At 49.3% G+C, this 12,230-nt stretch overlaps 1 protein-coding gene across 1 annotated transcript; it reads left to right on the top strand.

Annotated features, from left to right (window-relative positions):
- The first annotated feature begins 4,223 nt into the window (after positions 1–4,223).
- Positions 4,224–10,611, top strand: ATP6V0E2 (ATPase H+ transporting V0 subunit e2). Its single transcript, XM_050958832.1, has 4 exons — positions 4,224–4,376; positions 4,455–4,502; positions 9,029–9,180; positions 9,576–10,611. Exons 1-3 carry the CDS (start codon positions 4,273–4,275, stop codon positions 9,120–9,122), a joined length of 246 nt encoding a protein of 81 aa, XP_050814789.1. The 5' UTR covers positions 4,224–4,272; the 3' UTR covers positions 9,123–9,180; positions 9,576–10,611.
- The last annotated feature ends 1,619 nt before the right edge of the window (positions 10,612–12,230 follow it).

The raw sequence follows: 12,230 nt of genomic DNA, 5'->3' as shown, positions 1-12,230 counted from the left end.
TCTTCTACACATGGTAGTTGCTGCTGGAATACATGCACCATGGCAATTTGATCAGTTATCAGTGATCTGGATGATGGGATTAATTACACCCTCAGCAAGTTCGCAGATGACACTAAGCTAGGGGGAGAGGTAGATAAGCTGGATGGTAGGGATAGGGTCCAGAGTGACCTAGACAAATTGGAGGATTGAGCCAAAAGAAATCTGCTGAGGTTCAACAAGGACAAGTACAGAGTCCTGCATTTAGGAAGGAAGAATCCCATGCACCGTTTCAGGCTTGGAACTGACTGTCTAAGCAGCAGTTCTGCAGAAAAAGACCTGGGGATTACAGTGGATGAGAAGCTGGATATGAGTCAGCAATGTGCCCTTGTCGCCAAGAAGGCCAATGGCATATTGGGCTGCATTAGTAGGAGCATTGCCAGCAGATCAAGGGAAGTGATTATTCCCCTCTATTTGGCACCGGTGAGGCCACACCTGGTGTATTGTGTCCAGTTTTGGTCCCCCACTACAGAAGTGATGTGGACAAATTGGAGAGAGTCCAGCGAAGGGCAACGAAAATGATCAGAGTGGCTTCCACACAGCAATGCCATATGCTTCACCACTACAAGGGCACCTCTTATTTTGGTATTCTTGTGCCAATGTGCTGGGACGAGCTCTGCACAAAGTTCCGGGAAGGTGGCTTTCCACATCTGAAAATTCTGCAGTCACTGCTTGTCATCCTAGACCTGCATAACAATGCAATGCTACTACTCAGTGCTTGTGTCCTAAGACCAAAAGCGACGGTACACTGTGTGCAGCTGTTCTGGAAATGCTAAAAGTAATCTGATGTTTCTTTCCATGGAACACAGCTGGTCAGGCAACTCTGATTTCCATTCAGTTTAGGATGTCATGAGATATTACATGTCCATCTGTGATGTGTTCATAACAGTGACTGTTGAAAAATGCAATAAGGCAGTTGAGAGCCCATGGAATGATAGGATGGGAAAAATTGCATCATGGGATGTTGTACCTGCACCCATGCTGCACTGCAATCCACTGTCTTCCCACAACTCCTAGCTGCAGAAGATGGGAAGCAGCACAGTGGGATAGCTACCTACAGTGCACTGCTCTCACCATTGATGCTAGAGCAGTTCTCAAACTTTTGTACTAGTGACCCCTTTCACATAGTAAGCCTCTGTGTGCGACCCCCCCTATAAATTAAAAACACTTTTTAATATATTTAACACCATTATAAATGCTGGATGCAAAGTGGGATTTGGGGTAGGGGATGACAGCTTATGACCCCCCATATAATAACCTCATGACCCCCGAGGGGTCCTGACCCTCAGTTTGAGAACCCCTGTGCTAGAGCCCCAAGTGGATGGGCTCTGCCAGCGGAGTGCTGTGTGAACATGCCCAAGCAATGTAATTATACCAGTTTTTGCTTGTCGGCAGAGCTTGCTCTGCCAAGGCCTCAGGGTATGTCTACACTACGGGATTATTCCAATTTTACAGAAACTGGTATTTGGAAACAGATTGTATAAAGTTGAGTGCACATGGCCACACTAAGCACATTAATTCAGCGGTGTGCATCCATGTACCGAGGCTAGCGTCGATTTCTGGAGTGTTGCACTGTGGGTAGCTATCCCATAGCTATCCCACAGTTCCCGCAGTCTCCCCTGACCATTGGAATTCTGGGCTGAGATCCCAATGCATGACGGGGCAAAAACAGTGTTGCGGGTGATTCTGGGTAAATGTCGTCAGTCAGTCCTCCGTGAAAGCAACGGCAGACAATCATTTCATGCCCTTTTCCCTGGATTGCCCTGGCAGATGCCATAGCACGGCAACCATGGAGCCCGTTTAGCCTTTTTTCACTGTCACCGTATGTCTACTGGATGCTGCTGACAGACGCGGTACTGCAGTGCTACACAGCAGCATCCCCTTACCTTTTGCAAGTTACCATACGATGGTTACCAGCCCTACAGTAGCGTCTGCTGCTTTGGACATTGGCAATGATGGTTACCAGTCCTATTGTACCATCTGCTGCTGTCATGGGTGCCCCTGGCTGGCCTCACTGAGGTCGGCCGGGGGCACATGGACAAAAATGGGAATGACTCCCCAGGTCATTCCCTTCTTTACGTTTTGTCTAAAGGTAGAGTCAGTCCTGCCTAGAATATCGGGCAAGCCTACTAAAGAACCAGAGAGGCAAAAGGCTGCTCCGGGTCAGAGCCCCAGACATCCCGCAGAAATGAACTGCATGCCATTCTAGGGGTGCCCCTGCAACAACCCCACCCGTTGCTTCTCTCCTCCCCTACCCTTCCTGGGCTACCATGGCAGTTATCCCCCCATTTGTGTGATGATGCAATAAAGAATGCATGAATAAGAAACACTGACTTTATTGAGATAAAACGGGGGGGAGGCAGCCTCCAGCTGCTGTGACATTCCAGGCAGGACTGAATCTCCATTAGACATTAAAGGGGGGCGGGGGGAAGAGTGCAGCCTCCAGCTGCTATGATATTCCAGGCAGGACTGAATCTCCAGGATAGAAAGCTTAAAGAACGGAATGACCAGGAGTCATTCCCATTTTTGCCCAGGCACCCCCGGCTGACCTCACTGAGGCCAGCCAGGAGCACTCACGGAAAGATGAGGATGGCTACCAAGCCTATTTCACCGTCTGCCATCAGGAAGGGAAGGGGAGCGGATGCTGCTGTTCAGCGCTGCAGCACCACGTCTACCAGCAGCATCCAGTAGACATACGGTGACATTGAAAAAAAGCGAGAAACAATTTTTTTCCCTTTTCTTTCACGGGGGAGGGAGGGAGATTGACAACATATACCCTGAACCACCCACGACAATGTTTTTGACCCTTCAGGCATTGGGAGCTCAGCCAAGAATGCAAATGGTTTTTGGAGACTGCGGGATAGCTCGAATCCTCAGTCCCCCCTCCCTCCCTCCATGAGTGTCCATTTGATTCTTTGGCTTCCTGTTACGTTTGTCATGCAGCACTGTGTTGAGTGCCTGCTGTGGCCTCTGTCTATCATAGCCTTGGAGATTTTTTCAAATGCTTTGGCATTTCGTCTTTTGGAACGGCGTTTTGATAGAACAGATTCATCTCCCCATGCAGAGATCAGCTTCAGGATCTCCCGGATGGTCCATACTGGAGCTCTTTCTCAATTCTGGGACTGCATGGTTGCCTGTGCGGATTGGCGCTCCATGCTGGGCAAACAGGAAATGAAATTCAAAAGTTTGCGGGGCTTTTCCTGGCTACCTGACCAGTGCATCTGAGTTCAGATTGCTGTCCAGAGCGGTCACAATGGTGCCCTGTGGGATAGCGCTCGGAGGCCAATACCGTTGAATTGCGACCACACTAACCCTAATCCGAAATCGCAATACCGATTTGAGCGCTACACCCCTCACTGGGGAGGAGTACAGAGATTGATATTAAGAGCCTTTTATATCGATAAACAGGGCTTTGTTGTGTACCCGGGTGAAGGATTAATGCGGTTTAACGCTGCTAAATTCGATAGAAACGCCTAGTGTAGACCAGCCTCAGTCTCTTGCTCTTAGCGCTGCGGAAAGACCCACTCCCCACTGCAGCCAGTGTAAGTGCGGTGGCCTCTGCCTGAGGCTGCAGCCAGCCTGATACCGGGGCTGACAGGTCTGAGCAGCCCCAGCCTCCGCCAGCGGTGAAACCAACCCTTCGGGCGCTACAGGTGGGCGCTAGCCGCCCCCTGCCGGAGGCAGGTCCCAGCGCTCCCCGGAACACGACTGCCGTGCAACGTGCACCTGCTGCTGCGGCCCCGCCGGGGCGCGGGCTCAGCCGGCCCCCGGAGCCCCGGACCAGAGCCGGCACTGCGCACGCGCTGTCAGCGAGCCCCGCCCCCCGGCGGTAGCAGCAGGGAGTCCCCCAGAGCCGACACTGCGCACGCGCTGTCAGCGAGCCCCGCCCCCCGGCGGGAGCAGCAGGGAGTCCCCCAGAGCCGACACTGCGCATGCGCTGTCAGCGAGCCTCGCCGGGGAGGGCGGACGCGCAGGCCCTCACGCCGTTTCCCCCTAGCGGCCGGCTCAGGCTACCGCAGCCCCGCGCTCACGTCACCGTCCGCTGGCCGGCAAGTGGCCAATGGAGGCGGCCGCGTGGGCGGGGCGCCCGGGCTAACTCGGAGTGGTCTCCGACTGCGCCAATAGGCGGGAGCGAGCGGCTGCGGGGGCCAATGGGTCTCGAGGGGGCGGGGCCGCGGCTCGCTACGGGGGCCGTGCTGGTGGGTGGAGGAGACTCGCTTCGCTCGCCCGGCCGCCATGACCGAGCACAGCTTCGCGCTACCGCTGATCCTCTTCTCCGCCTTCTGGGGCCTCGTGGGCGTCGCCGCGCCCTGGTTCGTGCCCAAGGGGCCCAACCGCGGGTAAGAGCCCGGGGCCGCCGCCGTCGCGAGACCCCGCCCGCGCGCCCGCCCGCCGCTAACCGGCCTCTCTCTCCGCAGGGTCACCATCACCATGCTGGTCACGGGCGCCGTGTGCTGCTACCTCTTGTGAGTGCGGGCGGGGCCGGAGGGGGCGCGGGCGCGGGCGCGGGCCCCGCTGGGAGTTGTGCCAGTCCCGCGCTCGGCGCTGCTGGGTGCGTCGGCCCCTCGCCTGGCTCGGGGTGTCCCCCCCCCCCGCCCCGGGCTCCAGGGGACTGCCCAGCCCCGTGACGGAAACGCCGTAACGCTCCCCCGGGCCCCTGTCTCGAGCCCTCAGCCTTGGCTGAAGAGATGGAGACCCCAGCACGTCCCTCGGGAGGCGGTTCCAGTGGCTGCTCACCCTGTCCCTTAAAAACTTAATCTGAATCCTAAACTTTCTAATCTGGCTGTGCCTGGCCCCAGCGACCAGCCGCTGACTTGCTCTGTCTCGCTCCGCTAATAGATGAGCCTGTTAGTACCTGGTATCTTTTGCTAAAGAAGGTTCTTTTACACGGTAATCAGCTCTCCTCTCCATCTTAGTTTTGATAAACTAAACCGGGTGAACTAGCAACATCTGCCCTTCAAAGGCTTTTGTGCCCTCTACAGTTTTTCAAGATCCTTTTTTCAGTATGAACACTAGAACTGGACTCTGTTCCAGTGCTAGCCTTCGCCAACGCCTGTCTCACCTCTGTGCTCCTACTCCCCAGTTCTGACATCTGCAGAATGCTTTAGCCCTTTTGGCCACAGTATGGCAGGGGAGTTCACATCGAGTTGCTTGACCACTGTGACCTCCTAAATTTATTGGAGTTTCTGCTTTCTGGAATACAGACCTGCGTTCTGTAGGGCAGTGTTGGAATTATTTATTATTTACCTCAGGCATTATCACGATACTTATTTCACCAGAAATTACTTTTATTAAATCCAAAGCCTGAATGGCATTTATACAGTTGCTCTAAACATGCCTAAATAGTAAGCAGTTTACTATGTCAAGACAGTAACAAAACATGTATAAGATACTTACAAGCACGATAAGCCCAAGGATGCTCGGATCCATACTGCTCGGTTCCAACATGGTCAGGCAGGTATTAGCAATGAATCCTTTAAGTATTCACTTTTTATACCCTTCGGCAAACAAGTGATGTCATGGCCAAGCACTGACTTTAGCTGAAAACCAATTGGAGACAGTTTACCCTTATTTCCAGTCTTAATCCAGATAGCATTTGCAACCACCTTTCTCCCCAAGGCCTTTCCACCCTCCTTGCTGCCCAACAGTTTAGTCAAGAACTGAATGTTTATCTGAATGAAGTAGAACTGCTCTATCTAGATGGGACCTTAGATCGCACACTGAGTTACCAGGCCCACCTGAAGAAGACAACTGCTAAAATTAAGACGCACAACAGTCTTCTTAGCAAACTGGCAGGTTCGTCATGGGATGCTCAAGCTCCAGCTTCGGGGATGTCAGCTCTTGCCATCTCGTTTTTGGTAGCGGAGTACCGCGCACCAGTTTGTAGTTGATCATCACACACCAATCTGGCAGATACACAGTTACGTGCTGTCATGCATATCATCTCCAGCATCCTGCATCCGACTCTATTCCCATGGCTTCCAGTTCTGAGCAATATTGCTCTTCCTCATATCAGACGAGAGGTTGCCACTGGCAAGTTACTAGAGAAAGTACACGCCAACTCAAGCCTGCTACTGCACAATGACTTTTTTAAACCACCAGCTGCATGTTTGCAGTCACATCACCCATTATGTTCTCATCTGCCATGCCAGGATGTTAGGGTGGGAACACTCTGGCGAGAGGAATGGATATCTGTTATAATACCTAACCAGTCCCTCCTTGGCAATCCCACAATTTGCCTGACTGCGTTTGAACTGCCTTGTCGCCAATGGTCCCTAGTGAACAGGTTCCGGAATGGGCAAGGTCTCTGTGCAGCCAACCAGTATCGCTGGGCCTTTGTGACAGCCCTTTGTGCAGCTGCGGTGCAACACAGACGATGATAGACAGTCGATGAATGCCTGGTGACTAGGTTCAGCAATGGCCTAGAAGAATTGCATCATGCCACAGAAGATCCCTTTGCTTGGCTAGACAACTATGCACACTCTAAATAAGTAACCTGGGTTCACATAGTCTTTACTTTTAAGATAACACTGGTATGGGTTGGGAAGGGCCATGTTGGCCCATTTTAAGACACGTTGTTTGTCTTATTTAAAATCATCTGTTGTCACCCCTATCACCAGAGGTTTCTTTTTAGAAACATGCCCTGATCTCATCAGTTATTCTTTGAACCAGACGTCCTCCCTACTTCTTCTGCCCCTATAACGCTTGGTTTCTTTTACCTGCTAGTTAGGGCCTTTCTTACAACGCATTTCTTTAACCAAACTTAAGCTCACTTTAATTCTCTGGTTTTATATTTATTCTACATGATGGCCTGCAGACCTTTTACCTAGAGGTGTGACCTTGCATTTGGCTGCATTAACATACAAGTTGTTTGGGCCCAGTTTATCAAGTGATCCGGATCGCTCTAGGTGACTGTCCTCTCCTAATCATTATTTACCATTCTGCCAATCTTAGTGTCTTCTGCAGATTTATCAGCAGTGCTTTTATATTTACTTGCATGCTGTTGATAAAAACATTGAATGTTGTCCGGCCTAGAACTGGATCCTCAGAACTCTGCTAGGAACACCTCCATTTGATGATGATTCCCCATTGACAACTGCCTGTTCAGAATTGTCAGTCAGTTTTTAATCCATTTAATGTGTACTCTACAGATACTGTATAGTACTAATTTTTTAATCAGAATGTCATGTGTACTAAGTCAAACACCTTACAGACATCTAAGTATATTACAACTACATGGTTACCTTTATCCATCAAACTTGTAATCTCATCAAAGAATGAAGTTGAGTTTGTTTGACAAGACCTGTTTTCCATAGAACCATGTTGACTGGCATTAATTATATATATTCCCATCCTTTAATTCTTTATTGATTTGAGGTGGTATCAGCATTTCCATTAGCTTGCCTGTGACTGATGTCAAGATAACCAGCCTGCAATTACTAGGTAATCCCACTTGCCCTTTTGGCACAATAGCGCTCTTCTGGAATTTCCCTGATATTGCAAAACTTACTAAAATGAACGTCAGTGGGGCAGAGAAAACAGAAATATTGATTGAACACTTCTGCCTCTTACTATCTCATTGAGTAAAGGGCCTGAACCATTGTTACGATTTCTTTTATTGCCAATGTACCTTCTTCGTGCCAGCCATGGACTTTTTCTTGCAGTCTTCAACTTCCCTTATACATTTTTACACTTCATAACTAATTTATATCAATTGCTGTATTTCCTCCTATCTCCTAGTGTGTTTATATAAATTTCTAATATCTTGTCTTTGCATTCCCACTGAACCAGAATACGCTTTTGGCCGAAGTTGCCCACTTCATTGATTATGGAATGTGGGGTTTTGGGCCATCTAAGAAGCTCTTCATAAAGAAACTCCTAATTTTTATTCACATTTTTCTGTCTAAAATTTTCCTCCCAATCAACTTCACTCATAATTTTCTTCAGGTTTGGGAAATTAGACAGACAGATTAAAAATTACCAGTTGGGACTGTCCTCTGTCTATACTGAATGTAATCAAATCATGATCCCTTGTCCCCTAGGCAACCACCAACTTCCAGTCCAAATATTAATCAATCTTTATCCATCCTAATGAGGTTCAAAGTAGTTACCTCATGTTGGAAGCAATACATCTTTGTGTTAGAAAATAGTAAGTTTTAGAAACTAGGTTTTGCTTATGCTGGAGGGCTCATGGAGCCAGATCGCCCACATAGCAGTCCCCTTGCAAAAACAGTTTTCCCACACACACACCTTACACACATGTGCCTAAGGAGTAACTTAACCTGTTCTCTGGTTTGATTCAATATTCTGTAACAGACCCCACCAGTACACCATCCTGGGCTTTGTAAGTTAGCACATGGATCCATAGAATCATAGTGATTCTGAGTTATCAATAACAGTGTCTTTAAGGTAGAGTGTCATTTCTCCCACACCCCTCTTTTAGCCACTCCATCCTTTATAAGAGGTTGTAACCAGTGACTTTAACATTCCAGTCATGTGAATTGACCCACAGGGTCTCAGTAATACCAGCCATAGCAAGGCCTGGTCTACACTTAAAATTTAGATTGGTGTAGCTGTGGTGCTCAGGGGTGTGAAAAATTCACACCTGAGTACCATAACTATGCTACCTAACCCCCAGAATAGACATGGCTGGGTTGCTGGCAGAATGCTTCTGGCAGCCTAGCTACTGCTTCCTGGGGAGGTGGAGTTCCTACAGTGATGGGGAAAACCCCTTGTTTCTGTGGGAAGTATCTCCACTATGGTGTTACCACACTGTAGCTAGGCTGCTCTAGTGCCCTTAGTGTACAAGCCTGTAATTTCCAATTCCTCTCGCTTCTTACCCAGATGCCTAGCACATTTCTTCGCTCTTTGCCACCTTGAAGTTGAACCACACATGCCCTCTTACTAGCCTCCCTTTGGGGTGTTCCGTAGTGCCTGGCAGCTCCTGCTGGTCTCCGCGGAGGAAGAGTCACTCCCTGTCTGTTCTTTGCAGCTGGCTCATAGCCATCTTGGCTCAGGCAAACCCACTGTTTGGGCCCCAGCTGAAGAATGAGACCATCTGGTATGTGCGCTTCCTGTGGGAGTGACCTGTTGCCAGCCCAGAAGCTACCAGGAAGGAGATGAGATCAGCACCCATATATCATGGTGAATGGAGCCTCCTGTGGGACAAACTACCTGGGCTTGGGGAGTTGTGGGTTTGTGGTATAGGGCCCTCCCTTGACCTGCTACCCTGGCTTGGTTTGAGGTGGGGGCAAGAGTTACTTTACAGAAATGAACTTGTGCAAGCTGGGGTGCTTTACTCTGCAGCTGCCTGGGCAGTTTCCGGTTGGGTTTGGTTTCTGTAGGTGGCTCCTTGGGAAGGTGGTTTGCTGCTGCCTGTTAGTGCTCTGTTCTGGAGCCAAACAGAGGATCCCTGGGTTCAGCCAGGAGAGGGCCTTTCTCCCCTGTAAGTGGGTCCCCCTCTCCCTGGGGTGGCTCTTTTGGGTCCCCTTCACAGGAAAGAGTTTGGCACTAAACATCTCCCTGTTGTTCTCTCTCAGCTCCTTCTGAAATCCAGATGTTGCCCCATCCTCTGCACCCTCCAGTGCTGTCCTGCCAGACCCTGCCAGAGTTGGACCCCAGGTCAGACCAGCTGCAGCAGCACACCTGAGCCACTGCATTGAGGAACCAGAAAGCAAAGGGCCACCTGTGCAGCCCTGTCTGAGGCATGACCCCTACCCCAAGATGGGCCCTGAGGAGTAGGGGTTCCCCAGGTGCTGTAGAGGGAAGTCCCCACCTCCTTAGCAATGGAGATGTTCTGAAGTGGCCGGTTGAGCTCTGTGGTTCCCTAGGAATTGGTTGGTGCTGAAGACAACCCCTACCCCTTTGCTTAAAGGACCGATACAAGGACCCCTGACATGCTGCTCATCAAGGATGGGAGCAGCACCAGTTGCCTCTGTTTAGTCGTTAAAGCCGGGAGTGGAGACTTGAGTTTAACCTCATGATTCCTGTTGCATGAAATCCTGCCCCCAAATCAAACCAGCCGTAGAATCTTAGGCCTCTTCTGGCCCTGGCAGCCCCTATCCTCTGGGCCTGTGCATGTGAGAACCAGAACCCGAGGTATCCTCTAGATACTGAGCCCCCTCAGGGTGATACCTGGGCCCCTGGAGCAGCATGCCTGCTTTCAAGCTAGGTTCTGACTGGTGGCCATTGCTTACTATTTCTGGGAGGGTGTATCCTGGGGAATAGGATGCTGATGTGGGGAAGGGAGTGCTCTGCTAGAAGTCATGGTGAGTGGGCAGGTCAGGGTGGGACTCTCCTGTGTCAGTTTAGAGGGAGAGGACTCCTCTTTCACTCCCCCAAGACTCTTAGAGATCCTAGTCCTGGAGCTGGTGCTACAGACACCAGGATCTTCTCTGCTCAGAGTTCCCACTCCCACCCCTCTTGTGTGTTCTGGTTGTGGGGCAGGTGCTGACAATCTGGGCAATGTCCTGGCCTCCCCTTCCCTTCCCCATATTTATTGGTTAACCACAGTGTATTTATTTGTCTTGTTTGGTGTTTCAAATTGTGTTGTGAAAATAAATGTTTTTCTAGTGACTCTGGCAGCAACAGCTCTAGACTCATAGACTTTAGGGTCAGAAGGGACCAATGTGATCATCTAGCCCAACCCCCTGCACAAAGCAGGCCACAGAACCCTACCCATCCACTTCTATAACAAACTACTAACCTATGTCTGAGTTATTGAAGTCTTCAAATTGTGGTTTGAAGACCTCAAGCTGCAGAGAATCCACCAGCAAGTGACCCAGGCCCCACGCTGCAGAGGAAGGCGAAAAACCTCCAGGGCCTCTGCCAATCTGCCCTGGAGGAAAATTCCTTCCCGACCCCAAATATGGCGATCAGCTAAACCCTGAGCACGTGGGCAAGACTCACCAGCCAGCACTCAGGAAAGAATTCTCTGCAGTAACTCAGATCCCATCCCATCCAACATCCCATCACCGACCACTGGGCATACTTATCTGCTGATAATCAAAGATCAATTGCCAAAATTAAGCTATCCCATCATACCATCACTTCCATAAACTTATCAAGCTTTGTCTTAAAGCCAGATATGTCTTTTGCCCCCATTACTCCCCTTGGAAGGCTGTTCCAGAACTTCACTCCTCTAATGGTTAGAAACCTTGGTCTAATTTCAAGTCTAAACTTCCTAGTGTCCAGTTTATACCCATTCGTTCTTGTGTCTACATTGGTACTAAGCTTAAATAATTCCTCTCCCTCCCTAATATTAATCCCTCTGATATATTTATAAAGCAAGCATATCCCCCCTCAACCTTCTTTAGCTTAGGCTAAACAAGCCAAGCTCTTTGAGTCTCCTTTCATATGACAGGTTTTCCATTCCTCGAATCATCCTAGTAGCCCGTCTCTGAACCTGTTCCAGTTTGAATTCATCCTTCTTAAACATGGGAGACCAGAACTGCACACAGTATTCCAGATGAGGTCTCACTAGTGCCTTATATAACGGTACTAACACCTCCTTATCTTTGCTGGAAATACCTCGCCTGATGCATCCTAAAACCGCATTAGCTTTTTTAACGGCCATATCACATTGGCGGCTCAGTCATCCTGTGATCAACCAATTCTCCAAGGTCCTTCTCCTCCTCTGTTGTTTCCAACTGATGTGTCCCCAGTTTATAACTAAAATTATTATTAATCCCTAAATGCATGACCTTGCACTTTTCACTATTAAATTTCATCCTATTACTATTACTCCAGTTTACAAGGTCATCCAGATCTTCCTGTATGATATCCCGGTCCTTCTCTGTGTTAGCAATACCTCCCAGCTTTGTGTCATCTGCAAACTTTATTAGCACATTCCTGCTTTTTGTGCCAAGGTCAGAAATAAAAAGGTTAAATAAGATTGGTCCCAAAACCGATCCGTGAGGAACTCCACTAGTAACCTCCTTCCAGCCTGACAGTTCACCTTTCAGTACGACCCGTTGTAGTCTCCCCTTTAACCAGTTCCTTATCCACCTTTCAATTTTCATATTCATCCCCATCTTTTCCAATTTGACTAATAATTCCCCATTCATGTGTCAAATGTCTTACTGAAATTGAGGTAAATTAGATCTACTGCATTTCCTTTTGTCTAAATAATCTGTCAGCTTCTAAAAGAAGGAGATCAGGTTGGTTTGGCACGATCTACCTTTAGTAAAACCATG

Source organism: Gopherus flavomarginatus, chromosome 6 (assembly GCF_025201925.1).
Source record: "Gopherus flavomarginatus isolate rGopFla2 chromosome 6, rGopFla2.mat.asm, whole genome shotgun sequence".
Classification (NCBI taxonomy): Eukaryota; Metazoa; Chordata; order Testudines; family Testudinidae; genus Gopherus; species Gopherus flavomarginatus.
Note: the sequence above shows the minus strand (reverse complement) of the source record. Positions and strands in the feature narration are given on the sequence as shown.

Excerpts from the sequence above, each read along its gene's own strand:
- ATP6V0E2 (XM_050958832.1), top strand. The coding sequence starts at position 4,273 with ATGACCGAGCACAGCTTCGCGCTACCGCTGATCCTCTTCTCCGCCTTC. Across the intron at positions 4,377-4,454 it reads CCCAAGGGGCCCAACCGCGG|GGTCACCATCACCATGCTGG; the intron begins GTAAGAGCCCGG and ends CTCTCTCCGCAG. Across the intron at positions 4,503-9,028 it reads GCCGTGTGCTGCTACCTCTT|CTGGCTCATAGCCATCTTGG; the intron begins GTGAGTGCGGGC and ends TGTTCTTTGCAG.